The sequence below is a fragment of the Salvelinus alpinus genome, chromosome 8 (assembly GCF_045679555.1).
Source record: "Salvelinus alpinus chromosome 8, SLU_Salpinus.1, whole genome shotgun sequence".
Classification (NCBI taxonomy): Eukaryota; Metazoa; Chordata; class Actinopteri; order Salmoniformes; family Salmonidae; genus Salvelinus; species Salvelinus alpinus.
Window position 1 is genome coordinate 48,564,648 of NC_092093.1, and position 20,689 is coordinate 48,585,336.

At 44.9% G+C, this 20,689-nt stretch overlaps 1 protein-coding gene across 2 annotated transcripts in view; it reads left to right on the forward strand.

Annotated features, from left to right (window-relative positions):
* LOC139583238 (procollagen-lysine,2-oxoglutarate 5-dioxygenase 2-like) overlaps positions 1-20,689 on the forward strand; it is a 129,058-nt gene continuing 108,369 nt past the window's right edge. For both annotated transcript variants that reach the window (XM_071414089.1, XM_071414090.1), the window contains exon 1: positions 1-223. In XM_071414089.1, coding sequence (XP_071270190.1) covers positions 124-223 — 100 coding nt within the window. In that variant the 5' untranslated portion in view covers positions 1-123. The remainder of the gene's footprint in view (positions 224-20,689) is intronic.

A 20,689-nucleotide genomic window follows, 5' to 3' on the forward strand; every position in this document is an offset into this window, starting at 1 on the left:
CGACCCCAAGGTGGGCGTCCTGACCACTAGCGCACAGCAGACTAGCGGAGGAGAAGCAACGGATCGGTCAGTCCCCTAACCCCCGCTCTGCAACAAGGGACTGCCTGAAAACCCACCGAAGACATGGAGTATCTGAAGTTTGGTGTTTTAGTATGGTTTTCCTGGGCACAGTTTATTTCCAATGCCCACTCAGCCGACAGCAGTCAACAGCCATTTCAAACAGGTATGCGGCTTAGGCTATTATTATTATTTCAGAGCCAACACGTTTTTTTTCATAACACTGAATTGAAGTCGTTTTGTTTTTGACACTTTCTCTACTTATTAATAGTTTGTCTCCTAATAAATGTGCGTATTTTCTAAAATGTTACTTTATTATCTTGCTATTGTGAACGATGTCTATCCACTGATCTGTGATCAATGTTAAGAGATGTTGTATTCAGAAAATACATAATGTTACGTGAGGAAGCGCAGGTTCACGGTGACTGCGCTTGGTGTGGGAAAATTACACCTCTGCTGTGGTTGCGAAGTGGAACATGGTGATGTCAAATTTACACGATAGCGTTCTAGGACTTTCTCTCAAAGGGATATTAAACGTCTGCAGTTTCTCTCATTTTCAGCCTTAAATGAATATTCTGGTTTAATTTATAGTGGAGCGCAACTTTTATCTCCCTATAGGAAATGTTTTCTAATCCAAATCCAAATAATAATTGTAATCTAATATTAAGATGTAGAAAGTAACACTTGACCAGTCTTCTGTAGAAGTATTCTGTAGTTACCAACAAACTTTTAAACTTTCCACAAACCTGTATTAGTTTCAGTGTGTTTTCTCATGAGCTTGTCTATCTTGAATGAATGTGTAGACTCACGGGTTTGCTATAATGCTATGCTGCAAACTGAATGAGAAGGCCACCCTGTTGGAATTATTACAATAGTACTAATTCAACTGAATCCTCTCTGTATGTGAGCGCACCACAGCCTTCTGCCTAGAGGTCTGGACCCTTATGGCACAGGTGATAGTGTCTTTTCCATTTGCCCTACCACCACAGTAATTACTGGTTAAATCCCTACTCCAGCTGCCCCTAATCTCGTCCACCAGCCGGGTAGCAATTGAGGCTGAGGACCAGGACGCCAACCCTGATACCATCCACCCATCGTTCCATCCTAATCGTTTGATCTTATAGCATCACAGCAGGCTACTCTAAGTGGCCTCACAATACACCAGTCAACACTGCATAATAAAGCAATTGTACAGAGAAGTCGTGCTAGATCACTTTCTTATCATGGCTGTGCTGCGGTAATGAGGCGGCATGGTCCTGATGCGCATGAATTTATCAGATGGAACAGAAAAAAAGATGGCCATTGTTTTTTTGCATCATAGATTTACCTGTGCTGAACAGTTTTAACTTTTTAGTATCTCAACCAATCTCAACGCTTGTTTTGACCAACCCGTTTTAGAATTAGGCCTAAAAAACATGGACCCCAGTCAAGTACCACCTGCTACATACAGAAGTTAGGACCTCACAGCTCAGCTGTTCAGAGTGGGAACTGGGGTATATTTAGGTATAGTAGACTAAAGGAAACCTCCTCAGAAGGGCTTTAACTTAATGTACTTGTCTGAAAAACTCCTTCGTCGGTAACATGCACGTGTCACTAAATTGCTCTGTCAGTTACTCGGTAATAATCTCAGTAAAACACAACTGCTTATAAACACTGGGCCTCTCAGCCCAGAAACTGTAGCCATACGTGTTGTGAGACTCTGCATCATGACAGCTGTATGTTTAGATGTAAACTACTGTTACTACTTAACAGTGCAGTGGTGTTGTGAGGTATAGGGAAACTACAGCCCCCAGAAGCCCTTTCTCTCACACACACTAAGCCATTTATGTCGTAGCCCCTCTCCCTCTGCTTATGGTTAAGGGGGCGGGGTGCTAATTAGACCCTCCGATAGCCACTTTCACTGGCCAGCTACAGAGCAAAACATCTCTCTGAAAAAGGCTTTCGTTTGGCCCATTTTATTACATTGGACATGATGCAATCAGTGTCTTTGGTAGTTAAGTAGCCTAGGGCTTTGGCTCAAAATAACAATGTAAGCTTATCACTGCCATTTCTATATTCTTCCACCTCTTTCAAAGGAATGGATTAAATCTGTCTGTAAACGCTGTGTGTTACAGGATAAGCATCTAACTGTTCACAATTCTGGAAACTGAACTGGGCCAGGGAGACACTAAATTAAGTCTTCCCACTCTGAAACATTTAACGTGTGGCTCACATCACATCAAACAGCTTCTGTCACTATTTAAAGATTTACGATGGAATTCAAAAGCTTTATGAGCCTCAATCAACATTTGGCTGCAAACGATGACAAAGCTGAATGGCCTCTATTTATACTTAAACTTTCAACAAAGCTGAATGGCCTCTATTTATACTTAAACTTTCAACAAAGCTGAATGGCCTCTATTTATACTTAAACTTTCAACAAAGCTGAATGGCCTCTATTTATACTTAAACTTTCAACAAAGCTGAATGGCCTCTATTTATACTTAAACTTTCATCAAAGCTGAATGGCCTCTATTTATACTTAAACTTTCAACAAAGCTGAATGGCCTCTATTTATACTTAAACTTTCATCAAAGCTGAATGGTCTCTATTTATACTTAAACGTTCAACAAAGCTGAATGGCCTCTATTTATACTTAAACTTTCATCAAAGCTGAATGGCCTCTATTTATACTTAAACTTTCAACAAAGCTGAATGGCCTCTATTTATACTTAAACTTTCAACAAAGCTGAATGGCCTCTATTTATACTTAAACTTTCATCAAAGCTGAATGGTCTCTATTTATACTTAAACGTTCAACAAAGCTGAATGGCCTCTATTTATACTTAAACTTTCATCAAAGCTGAATGGCCTCTATTTATACTTAAACTTTCATCAAAGCTGAATGGCCTCTATTTATACTTAAATTTTCATCAAAGCTGAATGGCCTCTATTTATACTTTCATCAAAGCGGAATGTCCTCTATTTATACTTAAACTTTCATCAAAGCTGAATGGCCTCTATTTATACTTAAACTTTCAACAAAGCTGAATGGCCTCTATTTATACTTAAACTTTCAACAAAGCTGAATGGCCTCTATTTATACTTAAACTTTCATCAAAGCTGAATGGCCTCCATTAATACTTAAACTTTCATCAAAGCTGAATGGCCTCTATTTATACTTAAACTTTCATCAAAGCTGAATGGCCTCTATTTATACTTAAACCTTCAACAAAGCTGAATGGCCTCTATTTATACTTAAACCTTCATCAAAGCTGAATGTGCTCATCTGATATTTTCACTTTCATTGACAAAGAAAGAAACTTTTTAGTTTTACATTATGAAGGAAGTCCATCTGTCCTCTACAGACTCTCTGTCCTCTATACACTCTGTCCTCTATACACTCTCTGTCCTCTATACACTCTCTGTCCTCTATACACTCTCTGTCCTCAATACACTCTCTGTCCTCTATACACTCTCTGTCCTCTATACACTCTCTGTCCTCTATACACTCTCTGTCCTCTATACACTCTCTGTCCTCTACACTCTCTGTCCTCTATACACTCTCTGTCCTCTATATACTCTCTGTCCTCTATACACTCTCTGTCCTCTATACACTCTCTGTCCTCTATACACTCTCTGTCCTCTATGGCTACTCTCTGTCCTCTATACACTCTCTGTCCTCTATACACTCTCTGTCCTCTATACACTCTCTGTCCTCTATACACTCTCTGTCCTCTATACACTCTCTGTCCTCTATGGCTACTCTCTGTCCTCTATACACTCTCTGTCCTCTATACACTCTCTGTCCTCTATACACTCTCTGTCCTCTATACACTCTCTGTCCTCTATATACTCTCTGTCCTCTATATACTCTCTGTCCTCTATACACTCTCTGTCCTCTATATACTCTCTGTTTTCTATACACTCTCTGTTCTCTTTACACTCTCTGTCCTCTATACACTCTCTGTCCTCTATATACTCTATGTCCTCTATACACTCTCTGTCCTATGTGCTCTCTGTCCTCTATGTGCTCTCTGTCCTCTATGTGCTCTCTGTCCTCTATGTGCTTTCTGTTCTCTATGTGCTCTCTGTCCTCTATATGCTCTCTGTCCTCTATGGCTACTCTCTGTCCTCTATGGCTACTCTCTGTCCTCTATATACTCTCTGTCCTCTATACACTCTCTGTCCTCTATACACTCTCTGTCCTCTATACACTCTCTGTCCTCTATACACTCTCTGTCCTCTATACACTCTCTGTCCTCTATACACTCTCTGTCCTCTATACACTCTCTGTCCTCTATACACTCTCTGTCCTCTATACACTCTCTGTCCTCTATACACTCTCTGTCCTCTATACACTCTCTGTCCTCTATACACTCTCTGTCCTCTATGGCTACTCTCTGTCCTCTATGTCTACTCTCTGTCCTCTATGGCTACTATCTGTCCTCTATGGCTACTCTCTGTCCTCTATGTGCTCTCTGTCCTCTATACGCTCTCTGTCCTCTATACGCTCTCTGTCCTCTATACGCTCTCTGTCCTCTATACACTCTCTGTCCTCTATGGCTACTCTCTGTCCTCTATGGCTACTCTCTGTCCTCTATGGCTACTCTCTGTCCTCTATGGCTACTATCTGTCCTCTATGGCTACTCTCTGTCCTCTATGTGCTCTCTGTCCTGTTTGACAGTTTATGATTGAGAGTACAGAATGAACTGGCGTCTGGTGTGTGTGGACATGTTTAACCTTTTGATTTAGTGGTGTAGTGGACTAAATCAGGGTCACACAGAGTTTCTTGGTAGTCTTAAACAAATCTAATTTGAAACAAAAGTATACACCTCACACACATGGTTATGGACATGAATAAGGAAGACACCTGTACCATTTCAGATATAGAGTTGGCATTTATTACATTTTGAGTTTACTTTCTAATATTACAATTTAATATATAACAAAACAGATTATTTATGTTTTATAATAGGGAGAGATGTGTTTGGGCATCTTGTGTTGAAATTCAACCACAGAGTAGATTTAGTTTTCTTTTCTCTTAAAAGTTCTCAACAACGTCGAAGGCAACAGACCGTAAAGCTTCAGCGTTTTAAATCTGGGAAAGCACAAACCTGTGACCATAATAATCTGGTCGAAAGGAGGGAAAGCACAAACCTGTGACCATAATAATCTGGTCGAAAGGAGGGAACGCACAAACCTGTGACCATAAATAATCTGGTCGAAAGGAGGGAACGCACAAACCTGTGACCATAATAATCTGGTCGAAAGGAGGGAAAGCACAAACCTGTGACCATAATAATCTGGTCGAAAGGAGGGAAAGCACAAACCTGTGACCATAATAATCTGGTCGAAAGGAGGGAAAGCACAAACCTGTGACCATAATAATCTGGTCGAAAGGAGGGAAAGCACAAACCTGTGACCATAATAATCTGGTCGAAAGGAGGGAAAGCACAAACCTGTGACCATAATAATCTGGTCGAAAGGAGGGAAAGCACAAACCTGTGACCATAATAATCTGGTCGAAAGGAGGGAAAGCACAAACCTGTGACCATAATAATCTGGTCGAAAGGAGGGAAAGCACAAACCTGTGACCATAATAGGTTGAAATGGAGCTGCTTAACTTTAATTGCTGTGAGTTCTGGGTGTGTGTTTACATGAATGATTGGACCAGACTATAGCAACCGCTAGCTTCTAGAAACTTCTCTGTGAAACTGGTCAAGATGACGACACAAAGTGGAAAGTTTATCCTTAGGGCTTGTGTCTTTCATCACTACAGTGTTATTATGACAGAGGTTGTTTGTAATCTAGTTTTTAACATTCCAGTGAAAGCTGGAAGGTGTCTCAGTGTAGATGTCTGTGAGTCGTCGGGTTTGCAGCCTCTCGCTTTCCTCAACCGTCAACCAGGAAGACTGAGAGGCACTCTGTACCATGTATGTGTCCTAACCGGCACACTATCCCCTATGGGCCCGGGACAACAGTAGTGCACTACGCAGGGTGTCAGTTAGGACGTAGGCTCTGGGACATTATGAGGACCTGGACAACAGTAGTGCACTACGCAGGGTGTCAGTTAGGACGTAGGCTCTGGGACATTATGAGGACCTGGACAACAGTAGTGCACTACGCAGGGTGTCAGTTAGAACGTAGGCTCTGGGACATTATGAGGACCTGGACAACAGTAGTGCACTACGCAGGGTGTCAGTTAGGACGTAGGCTCTGGGACATTATGAGGACCTGGACAACAGTAGTGCACTACGCAGGGTGTCAGTTAGGACATACTCGCTGTGACATTATGAGGACCTGGACAACAGTAGTGCACTACGCAGGGTGTCAGTTAGGACGTAGGCTCTGTGACATTATGAGGACCTGGACAACAGTAGTGCACTACGCAGGGTGTCAGTTAGGACATACCCTCTGTGACATTATGAGGACCTGGACAACAGTAGTGCACTACGCAGGGTGTCAGTTAGGACGTAGGCTCTGTGACATTATGAGGACCTGGACAACAGTAGTGCACTACGCAGGGTGTCAGTTAGGACATACCCTCTGTGACATTATGAGGACCTGGACAACAGTAGTGCACTACGCAGGGTGTCAGTTAGGACGTAGGCTCTGGGACATTATGAGGACCTGGACAACAGTAGTGCACTACGCAGGGTGTCAGTTAGGATGTAGGCCATGGGACATTATGAGGACCTGGACAACAGTAGTGCACTACGCAGGGTGTCAGTTAGGACGTAGGCTCTGGGACATTATGAGGACCTGGACAACAGTAGTGCACTACGCAGGGTGTCAGTTAGGACGTAGGCTCTGGGACATTATGAGGACCTGGACAACAGTAGTGCACTACGCAGGGTGTCAGTTAGGACGTAGGCTCTGGGACATTATGAGGACCTGGACAACAGTAGTGCACTACGCAGGGTGTCAGTTAGGACGTAGGCTCTGGGACATTATGAGGACCTGGACAACAGTAGTGCACTACGCAGGGTGTCAGTTAGAACGTAGGCTCTGGGACATTATGAGGACCTGGACAACAGTAGTGCACTACGCAGGGTGTCAGTTAGGACGTAGGCTCTGTGACATTATGAGGACCTGGACAACAGTAGTGCACTACGCAGGGTGTCAGTTAGGACGTAGGCTCTGGGACATTATGAGGACCTGGACAATAGTAGTGCACTACGCAGGGTGTCAGTTAGGATGTAGGCTCTGGGACATTATGAGGACCTGGACAACAGTAGTGCACTACTCAGGGTGTCAGTTAGGACATACTCGCTGTGACATTATGAGGACCTGGACAACAGTAGTGCACTACGCAGGGTGTCAGTTAGGACGTAGGCTCTGTGACATTATGAGGACCTGGACAACAGTAGTGCACTACGCAGGGTGTCAGTTAGGACATACCCTCTGTGACATTATGAGGACCTGGACAACAGTAGTGCACTACGCAGGGTGTCACTTAGGACGTAGGCTCTGGGACATTATGAGGACCTTCTATGAACATTTTCACACGGAGAAAAAGGAAACTCCACCTTAGATGGTATATACCCATACATTCTATGGTATATAAAGATACCCATACATTCTATGGTATATAAAGATACCCATACATTCTATGGTATATAAAGATACCCATACATTCTAAGGTATATAAAGATACCCATACATTCTATGTTATATAATATAGACAACACCATTCTGTATACTTCTGGCCCTTCTTTGGACACTGTGTTAACAACCCTCCAGACGAGCTTCAATGCCAAACAACTCTCCTTCCGTGGCCTCCAACTGTTCTTAAATGCCAGTAAAACTAAATGCATGCTCTTCAACCGATCGCTGCCTGCACCTGCCCGCCTGTCCAACATCACTACTCTGGACGGTTCTGACTTAGAATATGTGGACAACTACAAATACCTAGGTGTCTGGTTAGACTGTAAACTCTCCTTCCAGACTCACATCAAACATCTCCAATCCAAAGTTAAATCTAGAATTTCGCAACAAAGCCTCCTTCACTCATGCTGCCAAACATACCCTCGTAAAACTGACCATCCTACCGATCCTCGACTTCGGCGATGTCATTTACAAAATAGCCTCCCACACTCTACTCAACAAATTGGATGCAGTCTATCACAGTGCCATCCGTTTTGTCACCAAAGCCCCATATACTACCCACCACTGCTACCTGTATGCTCTCGTTGGCTGGCCCTCGCTTCATACTCGTCGCCAAACCCACTGGCTCCAGGTCATCTACAAGACCCTGCTAGGTAAAGTCCTCCCTTATCTCAGCTCGCTGGTCACCATAGCAGCACCCAACTGTAGCACGCGCTCCAGCAGGTAAATCTCTCTGGTCACCCCAAAAACCAAATCTTCCTTTAGCCGCCTCTCCTTCCAGTTCTCTGCTGCCAATGACTGGAATGAACTACAAAAATCTCTGAAGCTGGAAACACTTATCTCCCTCACTAGCTTTAAGCACCAGCTGTCAGAGCAGCTCATAGATTACTGCACCTGTACATAGCCCATCTATAATTTAGCCCAAACAACTACCTCTCCCCCTGAAAATATTTTGGCATGTGTCCTCAGATCCTCAAAGTTCTAAAGCTACACCACCATCACAGGTTGCTATGGCAACTGTTTGGCCTCCGACCGCAAGGCGCTACAATGGGTAGTAGAGGTCTCCATGGATTCACCTGAACTGAAATACCGGAGACTACCGGAGACTACCCGAGACTACCCGAGACTACCGGAGACCAGACTACGGAGACCACCGGAGACTACCGGAGACCACCGGAGACCACCGGAGACCACCGGACACTACCTGAGACTACCGGAGACTACCGGAGACTACCGGAGAACACCACCGGAGAACACCACCTGAGACTACCGGAGACTACCTGAGACTACCTGAGACTACCGGAGACCACCGGAGACCACCGGAGACCACCGGAGACCACCGGAGACCACCGGAGACTACCGGAGACTACCGGAGACTACTGAAGACTACCGGAGACTACCGGAGACTACCTGAGACTACCGGAGACTACCGGAGACTCAATCTGGGACCCGAGCCGGTCTTGATCCAGAATTCTAAATAATGTCTGGGTCGGATCTGATGTCATTGGGTCGGATCTGATGCCATTGGGTCGGATCTGATGCCATTGGGTCGGATCTGATGTCATTGGGTCTGATCTGATATCGTTGGGTCGGATCTGATGTCATTGGGTCGGATCTGATGTCATTGGGTCTGAGCTGATATCGTTGGGTCGGATCTGATGCCATTGGGTCGGATCTGATGCCATTGGGTCGGATCTGATGTCATTGGGTCGGATCTGATATCGTTGGGTCGGATCTGATGCCATTGGGTCTGATCTGATATCGTTGGGTCGGATCTGATGCCATTGGGTCGGATCTGATGTCATTGGGTCGGATCTGATGTCATTGGGTCGGATCTGATGTCATTGGGTCTGATCTGATGTCATTGGGTCTGATCTGATATCGTTGGGTCGGATCTGATGTCATTGGGTCGGATCTGATGTCGTTGGGTCGGATCTGATATCGTTGGGTCGGATCTGATGCCATTGGGTCGGATCTGATGTCATTGGGTCGGATCTGATGTCATTGGGTCGGATCTGATGTCGTTGGGTCGGATCTGATGTCATTGGGTCTGATCTGATGCCATTGGGTCAGGTGTAATTTTAACTGACTTGTCCAGACTGTCTATCTTTCCTGTTGCATGACTAAATAAAGGTTAAATAAAAATAAATAAAATAAATATACAGTGGGGAGAACAAGTATTTGATACACTGACGATTTTGCAGGTTTTCCTACTTACAAAGCATGTAGAGGTCTGTAATTTTTATCATAGGTACACTTCAACTGTGAGAGACGGAATCTAAAACAAAAATCCAGAAAATCACATTGTATGATTTTTAAGTAATTAATTTGCATTTTATTGCATGACATAAGTATTTGATACATCAGAAAAGCAGAACTTAATATTTGGTACAGAAACCTTTGTTTGCAATTACAGAGATCATACGTTTCCTGTAGTTCTTGACCAGGTTTGCACACACTGCAGCAGGGATTTTGGCCCACTCCTCCATACAGACCTTCTCCAGATCCTTCAGGTTTCGGGGCTGTCGCTGGGCAATACGGAATTTCAGCTCCCTCCAAAGATTTTCTATTGGATTCAGGTCTGGAGACTGGCTAGACCACTCCAGGAACTTGAGATGCTTCTTACGGAGCCACTCCTTAGTTGCCCTGGCTGTGTGTTTCGGGTCGTTGTCATGCTGGAAGACCCAGCCACGACCCATCTTCAATGCTCTTACTGAGGGAAGGAGGTTGTTGGCCAAGATCTCGCGATACATGGCCCCATCCATCCTCCCCTCAATACGGTGCAGTCGTCCTGTCCCCTTTGCAGAAAAGCAGCCCCAAAGAATGATGTTTCCACCTCCATGCTTCACGTTTGGGATGGGTTCTTGGGGTTGTACTCATCCTTCTTCTTCCTCCAAACACAGCGAGTGGAGTTTAGACCAAAAAGTTATATTTTTGTCTCATCAGACCACATGACCTTCTCCCATTCCTCCTCTGGATCATCCAGATGGTCATTGGCAAACTTCAGACGGGCCTGGACATGCGCTGGCTTGAGCAGGGGGACCTTGCGTGCGCTGCAGGATTTTAATCCATGACGGCGTAGTGTGTTACTAATGGTTTTCTTTGAGACTGTGGTCCCAGCTCTCTTCAGGTCATTGACCAGGTCCTGCCGTGTAGTTCTGGGCTGATCCCTCACCTTCCTCATGATCATTGATGCCCCACGAGGTGATATCTTGCATGGAGCCCCAGACCGAGGGTGATTGACCGTCATCTGAACTTCTTCCATTTTCTAATAATTGCGCCAACAGTTGTTGCCTTCTCACCAAGCTGCTTGCCTATTGTCCTGTAGCCCATCCCAGCCTTGTGCAGGTCTACAATTTTATCCCTGATGTCCTTACACAGCTCTCTGGTCTTGGCCATTGTGGAGAGGTTGGAGTCTGTTTGATTGAGCGTGTGGACAGGTGTCTTTTATACAGGTAACGAGTTCAAACAGGTGCAGTTAATACAGGTAATGAGTGGAGAACAGGAGGGCTTCTTAAAGAAAAACTAACAGGTCTGTGAGAGCCGGAATTCTTACTGGTTGGTAGGTGATCAAATACTTATGTCATGCAATAAAATGCAAATTAATTACTTAAAAATCATACAATGTGATTTTCTGGATTTTTGTTTTAGATTCCGTCTCTCACAGTTGAAGTGTACCTATGATAAAAATTACAGACCTCTACATGCTTTGTAAGTAGGAAAACCTGCAAAATCGGCAGTGTATCAAATACTTGTTCTCCCCACTGTATGTACATAGCTACCTCAATTACCTCTAACCCCTGCACATCGACTCAGTACTGGGTTCCCTGTATATAGCAAGGTTATTTATACACATCATTTTTATGCGTTATTCACTGTGTATTTATTCTTCGTGTCATTATTTAAAAAATGTATTACATTTTTTATCTTGCCTTTTAACTCTACACCTGTTTTCTAGGAAGCATGTAACAAATCACATATGATTTGAGTGAAGGCAGATGAGAGGGAGCAGCTGCGTAACTCTGGCCGATTAGTACCATATATTTCATTGGATGATTCCTTTTGATGTGATCTCTTAAACAGAAACGAGAAACGTCTATTCTATAACACCTCTAGCACCTCTTCTAGCCTCCAATAAGCCGTCTCTGTAATATACCACGGATAAATATCACACTTCGATGTTGACGGTGTTGGCAACTTGCTGTGACACTCGTCTGTAGCACCAAAGACACTGCATGGTGACAGAGGAAGACTATGGAGAGCTAAACCGGTAACTGGCCACTAGGTGAAGGACCCTCCATTATTAGTCGTGGTGAAGTATGTTATCAATGGCAAGGATGGAGAAAATAACGTTGACGAAAAACAAACGTAATTTTCTTGGTATTTTAATCCTTTAACAGAAGGTTTTCCTAAAAGTTCAAACATGTTACATTTAATTGGTTTGACATTGGGTTCTAAAACGTAAAATTCTTCCAAGAATGTTAAGAAACAAGGTTCTTCTGTTGTTCTTCGGAATTTCAGTACTCCAGCAAAACGTACCATCATATGATGCGAAATGCATCATACGGGGATGATTCCTGTATTTTGAAAAGTTACAATATCTTGCAAACTTGATTGCTGACTAGCAAAAACATTTTGGGACTATGTCAACAATGGACTATATTGTTTTTTTGGGTGGAGTTTTCCTTTTAAAGATTAATCGGAGGCTTTCGCAGTTTCAGAAGTCACTCTATTAGTATCAATGTTGACATAATAGTTAACAGTGGAAACAACTGGGCCAGGGTTTAAATGCACATTACCAGAAACCAACAGTCATGAGATACGGCTGACTGTAATTTTCTCTGGCTGCTGTGCACATGAGAGGGAATTCATGATCGGCTTGATGGATGGACGTTTGGAAAAGCTGTTTCATTAGCAAACATAAGGGTAAAATAGAGGCAGCCCTAGAAACAGAGTAACCAAAATAACATCCCAAAATGAGGAGACGCATCAATGTTTCACCCCGGGGGAGGGAGACTAGCCCGAGAAGTGGGTTGGGATGCAAGGTGGCATATAACGGACATAACAACAGGACGTGCACAGATAGCTCTCCTGGGGCTCAGTGGTAGAACGAGGGTCAACAGGAGATGTAGCCCTGCTGCCAAGGTATCCAAGCCGGGGGATCAGGGTCGAGAAAGGCCCCAAGCACTCTGGTGTATCAACGATTAGACACAGAAGAACAGTACAGCTGGACCACCCCGACTCAGCAGATAAACTTCTTGGAGACACCAGGAATCCGAGGCACTTGGCAGAAGAGAGTCAGTGTAGCATCCGTGTGGAAACACTGAGGCCCAGGGGAGACCGTGAACGCTCAGCGGAGAAGCGTCAAAGAATCCACCAGAGTCACCAAGAGACATGCAATCTCAGGTTCCAGAGGGACAGATTAGCTGAGACACTGTAGGCTGGTGGGTGAACCAAAGTAGAGGAGACGGGCGAAAAGCTACATTGTTTGTAAAGATAATTTAATATAGCCTAGATGTTAAGCTGGACTTCAATGGGTAGGCTCCTAACAACAAATTGTAAATAAGACACGGGTAGGCTATAGACTGTAGATTAACTAAATGAAAGCGCACGGGGAAAACACCAAACACCTACAAGGACAGGTCATCACGCAAGGTTACGCCATCTTGTATTAGCTTCATTTCCATGTGTCCTATCTCTGTCTATCTGTATCCAATCTGTGTCCTATCTGTGTCTATCTGTGCTTGGAGTTTAAAAAAAGTTAACCCAAAATAATCTAGCAGTGTTATTAAAAGTCTTCTTGAATCATTCAGTACAAGTTTTAAGGAAGTTATTCAAATACCTCAGATCGTTAATAAAACCTCCCAGGGAAAACATTCAAGGAACCAGAGGGAAAAGGTTCAAGGAAACCAGAGGGAAAAGGTTCAAGGAAACCAGAGGGAAAATGTTCAAGGATACAGAGGGAAAATGTTCAAGGAACCAATGGTAAGAGGTTCAAGGAACCAGGGGGAAGAGGTTCAAGGAACCAGAGGGAAAATGTTCAAGGAACCAGAGGGAAAAGGTTCAAGGAACCAGAGGGAAAAGGTTCAAGGAACCAGAGGGAAGAGGTTCAAGGAACCAGAGGGAAGAGGTTCAAGGAACCAGAGGGAAAAGGTTCAAGGAACCAGTGGGAAAAGGTTCAAGGAACCAGAGGGAAAAGGTTCAAGGAGCCAGAGGGAAAACAAATGAGCTGGGAAGGCTCTTTCACTGAGGCAACAGAGTGATGTGTAGAGAAAACACCGCTGTAAGTTGACAAGTAGCCATGGTTTAGTTTACAGGCACACAGCGGTTGTTCCATTGACTAATGACATCACAATGATTTACTTATGAAGTGTGGTGATTGCCTTTCAATTTCCCAGTTACATGGATCCCAGCAGGGTTAGAAATCCTACCGTCAGCGGGGTAAATAATGTCTACCACATATGGACCATCTGACCCACCCATTAGGTTCTGTTTCCCTGGTCTCACCACTGTATTTCCCTTAACTATTAGCCTAACAACTGTTAGACCTAGCGTTGCTATGGTAACACGGGTCTGTGACCCACACAGGAATGATTACCATAATTGTCGTCATTACGCCTGACAGGAATACGACATGGAATCGACCCGTTGGATGTTCCTTCTCTTTTTCCACCTCGTAAAAGTTTTTTTCAACGCTGGGAAAAATAAATGAGAGGCTGGTTTGGTCTGGGTCTCGGGCAACTGACGGGTTAGCCTGCAGAGACTTAGCATCTGCCCAGGCTACAACTTTGTAACTGGTGATTTCATGCTACATTCTACGGTTGAGGTCTTTATGGGTTGGTTAGGGACGTGTAATCAACATCACAGTCCCCCTCCGTGGTCACAGCCCAGCCTGCCGATGATGTGTTACAAGGTAGCTTGGATTATGGCACATCATGGAAGGAAGCTTTCGAAGGCCCACAACAAAGAGTGTTCTATTTTAGTCGTGAACAGCTAAAATTATTTCTGACTAACAAACTCCCAGCATGCAATCCTTCGTTTCCTCTGATTGGTGTGTTCCGACCGAGCCCAGCCCTCAATGAGATGTTATTGCTGGGGCTGTAAGTGGGAACATATGGAGCCTTCACTCACCTACTAGGTACAGACTGGCTGACTGACTGACTGGCTGGCTGGCTGGCAGACTTGGCTGACTGGCTGACTGACCAACTTGTCTGGCTGACTGACTGACTGGCTGGCTGGCCTACTGGCTGACTGACTGGCTGGCTAACTGGCCTACTGGCTGACTGGCTGGCTGACTGACTGGCTGACTGGCCTAATGGCTGACTGGCTATCTGACTGGCCTACTGGCTGACTGGCTGGCTGACTGACTGGCTGACTGGCTGACTGGCCTACTGACTGGCTGACTGGCTGGCTGGCTGACTGGTCTACTGGCTGACTGGCTGGCTGACTGGCTGACCAACTTGTCTGGCTGACTGGCTGGCTGACTGGCTAACCAACTTGTCTGGCTGACTGGCTGGCTGGCTGACTGGCTGACCAACTTGTCTGGATGACTGGCTAACCGGCTGACCGACTGGCTGACCGACTGGCTGACCGACTGGCTGACTGACTGGCTGACTGGCTGGCTGACTGGCTGACTGACTGGCTGACTGGCTGACTGACTGGCTGACTGGCTGACTGGCTGGCTGACTGACTGGCTGACTGGTTGGCTGACAGACTGGCTGACTGGCTGACTGGTCTGACTGACTGACTTGTCTGACTTCCCCAAAAAATATGTGACCAAAAGTATGTGGACACCTGCTCGTTGGACATCTCATTTACAAGCATTTCGCTAAACTCGCATTAACATCTGCTAGCCATGTGTATGTGACAAATACAATTTAATTTGATTTGATTCCAAAATCATGGGCATTAATATAGACTTTGTGCACCCTTTGCTGCAATAACAGCCTCCACTCTTCTGGGAAAGCTTTCCACTAGATGTTGGAACATTATTGCAGGGACTTGCTTCCATTCAGCCACAAGAGCATTAGTGAGGTCGGGCACTGATGTTGGGCGATTAGGCCTGGCTCGCAGTCTGCGTTGCAATTCATCCCAAAGGTGTCCGATGGGGTTGAGGTCAGGGTTCTGTGTAGGCCAGTCAAGTTCTTCCACATCGATCTGTGTATGAACCTCGCTTTGTGGTCACAGCATTGTTGTGCTGAATCAGGAAAGGGCCTTCCCCAAACTGTTTCCACAAAGTTGGAAGCACAGAATCATCTAGAATGTCATTGTATGCTGTAGCATTAAGATTTCCCTTCACTGGAACTAAGGGGCCCGAACCATGACAAACAGCCCCAGACCATTATTCCTCCTCCACCAAACTTTACAGTTGGCACTATACATTTGGGCAGGTAGTGTTTTCCTGGCATCTGCCAAAACCCAGATTCACGGCTTGTGTGTGGCTGCTCGACCACGTTCACGTTGCTTTCAGAGGCAGTTTGGAACTCGGTAGTGAATGATCCAACTGAGGACAGATCATTTTTACACGCTACACACTTCAGACACCTCAGACCTCCCCAGTCCCGTTCTGTGAGCTTTGTGTGGCCTACCACTTCACGGCTGAGCTATTGTTGCTCCTAGACGTTTCCAATTCACAATTATAGCACTATACAGCAGGGCAGAAAATTTGCAGAACTGACTTTTTGGAAAAGGTGGCATCCTATGACGGTGCCACGTTGAAAGAGCTCATTGCTCTTCAGTAAGGCCATTCTACTGCCAATGTTTGTCTATGGAGTTTGCATGGCTGTGTTCTCAGTTTGACTGGCTGCATCACCGCCTGGTGTGGCAACAGCACCGCCCTCGATCGTATAGCGCTACAGAGGGTGTTGTGGACACCCCAGTACATTACTGGGGCCGAGCTCCCTGCCATCCAGGACCTCTAAACCAGAGGGTGGTGTGGACAGCCCAGTACATTACCGGGGCCGAGCTCGCTGCCATCCAAGACCTTTATATCAGTTGGTGTGAAAGGAAATACCTGGAAATGTGTTAAAGACTCGAACCACCCAAGCAATAGACTGTTCTCTCTGCTTCCGCACGGCAAGCGGTACCGGTGCATCAAGTCATCAGCAGGCTGGTGAAAAACTTCTAACCACTGATAAATAGCTAACAGAATAGCTATTTTATTTTTATTTTATTTCACCTTTATTTAACCAGGGTGGCCAGTTGAGAACAAGTTCTCATTTACAACTGCGACCTGGCCAAGATAAAGCAAAGCAGTGTGACACAAACAACAACACAGAGTTACACATGGAATAAACAAACATACAGCCAATAACACAATAGAAAAGTCTATATACAGTGTCTGCAAATGGAGTAAGACCAGAGAGGCAATAAATAGGCCATAGTAGCGAAGTAATTACAATTTAGCAATTAAACACTGGAGTGATAGATGTGCAGAAGATGAATGTGCAAGTAGAGATACCTGGGTGCAAAGGAGCAAATAAATAAATAACAATATTTGTATATATTTGTATATAGTCACCTTACCCCTATACATATCTACCTCCATCACTACAGTATCCCTGTACATTGTTAATATGGAACTGACCCTGTATATAGTCACCTTACCCCTATACATATCTACCTCCATCACTCCAGTATCCCTGTACATTGTTAATATGGTACTGACCCTGTATATAGTCACCTTACCCCTATACATATCTACCTCCATCACTCCAGTATCCCTGCACATTGTTAATATGGTACTGACCCTGTATATAGTCACCTTACCCCTATACATATCTACCTCCATCACTCCAGTATCCCTGTACATTGTTAATATGGTACTGACCCTGTATATAGTCACCTTACCCCTATACATATCTACCTCCATCACTCCAGTATCCCTGCACATTGTTAATATGGTACTGACCCTGTATATAGTCACCTTACCCCTATACATATCTACCTCCATCACTCCAGTATCCCTGTACATTGTTAATATGGTACTGACCCTGTATATAGTCACCTTACCCCTCAACATATCTACCTCCATCACTCCAGTATCCCTGTACATTGTTGATACGGTACTGACTCTGTATATAGTCACCTTACCCCTATACATATCTACCTCCATCACTCCAGTATCCCTGCACATTGTTAATATGGTACTGACCCTGTATATAGTCACCTTACCCCTATACATATCTACCTCCATCACTCCAGTATCCCTGTACATTGTTGATACGGTACTGACTCTGTATATAGTATGATTACTTATTGTGTTCTTCTTAGTTTTATATCTGTTCTACCTTGTTATGTGTAGTGTTACATTGGTATGTATGACTCCATTGTTGAGTTTAGAGCTACGAGAAAGACATTTCACTCTACTGGTGTATGTGACATTAAACCTGGAAACACACAAATCAGAACCATTGACACCCACATCCTATTTAGCTTACAATGAATGGACTAAATCGTTTTTTTGTTGGCATCTTTTAGTTGTCACTGTATTAGACTAGTTGATTTGGTGATGTTTTAAATGTTTACGTTGAAATGATGCTGAAATAGTGGAAGCAGTACTCCTGTAGTCTTTGAGTTGAGGTAACTCAGTGGTTCTCAATCTGTTTATAGTAAACTGTTATTTGCTCTGTGGACTTCATAGGACAGATGTTGCTCTCCGGTTTTGTGATGAAACAAATAATTTATTCTGCCCCTGAGAGAGGGAGAGATAATCTGTGTGTGTGTGTGTGTGTGTGTGTGTGTGTGTGTGTGTGTGTGTGTGTGTGTGTGTGTGTGTGTGTGTGTGTGTGTGTGTGTGTGTGTGGCAGTGTAAATGCATGCTGTTCAATGAGACTGAAGACTATATCTTAATATTGGATTACTTCAACAAAAGAGACTTTGGTAAACCCTCCTCAGATTGGTCAGGGAAAAGAGCCCTACCAACGTTTTTCACTTCCAGTCCCCTGGTCAACTGAATCCATGGTATTAATGGTAGTCTCTCTCTCTCTGTGTGCCAGTCAGTGGGCTGCATCTCCCGGTACCATGATCCACAGGAAGACATGTACAGAGTACACCAGATTATATATCCTAGTGGGGGTCAGGCTCCATTAAGAGCTGTGTATCAGTCTGTATTCAACCTGCACTATCTCACCCTGCCAGAGGGAAGGATTAACCCTACCAGAGGGAAAGATTCACCCTGCCAGAGGGAAGGATTCACCCTGCCAGAGGGAAGGATTCACCCTGCCAGAGGGAAGGATTCAGACTGTCAGATGGAAAGATTCACCCTGCCAAATGGAAGTATTCACCCTGCCAGAGGGAAGGATTCACCCTGCCAGATGGAAGGATTCACCCTGCCAGATGGAAGGATTCACCCTGCCAGATGGAAGGATTCACCCTGCCAGATGGAAGGATGCACCATGCCAGAGGGAAGGATTGAGCCTGCCAGAGGGAAGGATTCACCCTGCCAGAGGGAAAGATTCAGCCTGCCAGATGGAAGGATTCACCCTGCCAGAGGGAAGGATTCAGACTGCCAGATGAAAGATTCACCCTGCCAAATGGAAGTATTCACCCTGCCAGAGGGAAGGATTCACCCTGCGAGAGGGAAGGATTCAGACTGCCAGAGGGAAGGATTCACCCTGCCATAGGGAAAGATTCAGCCTGCCAGAGGGAAGGATTCACCCTGCCAGATGGAAGGATTCACCCTGCCAGAGGGAATGATTCACCCTGCCAGAGGGAAGGATTCAGACTGCCAGAGGGAAGGATTCACCCTGCCAGATGGAACGATTCACCCTGCCAGATGGAATGATTCACCCTGCCAGATGGAAGGAGTCACCCTGCCAGATGGAAGGCCTGAATGATCATACATCTCAAATGGCACCTTATTCCCGTATAGTGCCCTACTTTTAACCAGAGCCATATCGTCAAATGTAGTGCCCTACTTTTAACCAGAGCCATATCGTCAAATGTAGTGCCCTACTTTTAACCAGAGCCATATCGTCAAATGTAGTGCCCTACTTTTAACCAGAACCATATGGTCGTAGGGAACTATAAAGGGAATTAGGGTGCCATAGGGGATGCAGCCTGAGCATCCCAGGGCCGCTGAGCTTGTCTTGGCCAGGCAGACACTAGATACATTGGGTGATTCTAGCGGGGACAGAGCTTGTTGACTTGGCGGATACCAAACCGCGTGCAGCTATAGAAGTCTGTTTGAGTCAGTTAGCCAAGAATACCAAACACTAAAGATACTAATGTCATTCTGATTCCCAAATCAAATGCAGGATGTCTGGGCAGAGGCTGAGACTGAGACAGGCAACCCTGTTGTAAGAAGTGCTTACTTTAGCAGGAGCCCAGCCAGTGTGTCAAGGCTCTTGCTCATTGAAATGTAAAAGTTTACCTAGACGGCTCTGTCCTGTTTGCTACAGGAGAACTTTTGGCGCGGGAGGCCCTTCTTACAGGAAGAGTTACAGCAGACCAGTGTTGTCTGTCTGAGTCCAGCCGGTCTGAGAGGCGAGCGCTGCATACCTCTCCTTCTGTGGGCTGTTCCTTCGTACTGACATTCTCCCCTGTTTGCTCTGACTGACTAGACTAGACACTCATCCTACAACATTTGCTAATGTTTTAAACTCTCTCTTTCTCTCCCTCCGTCTCTCTTCATTCCCCGGCAGACAGACGGACAGACAGACAGTACAGAGTAAAACACAGTGCATATGGGATCATCAAGCATCGCTATGTTAGTGTTTCTTCACAGAGAAGTCCACTCTGATGGCTTCAGATTGAGATCTCAAAAATGTTCAGCTAAACAGGGATATCCTGCTCGTCATCTATTAAACAGGGATATCCTGCTCGTCATCTATTAAACAGGGATATCCTGCTAGTCATCTATTAAACAGGGATATCCTGCTAGTCATCTATTAAACAGGGATATCCTCCTAGTCATCTATTAAACGGGGATATCCTGCTAGTCATCTATTAAACAGGGATATCCTGCTAGTCATCTATTAAACAGGGATATCCTCCTAGTCATCTATTAAACGGGGATATCCTGCTAGTCATCTATTAAACA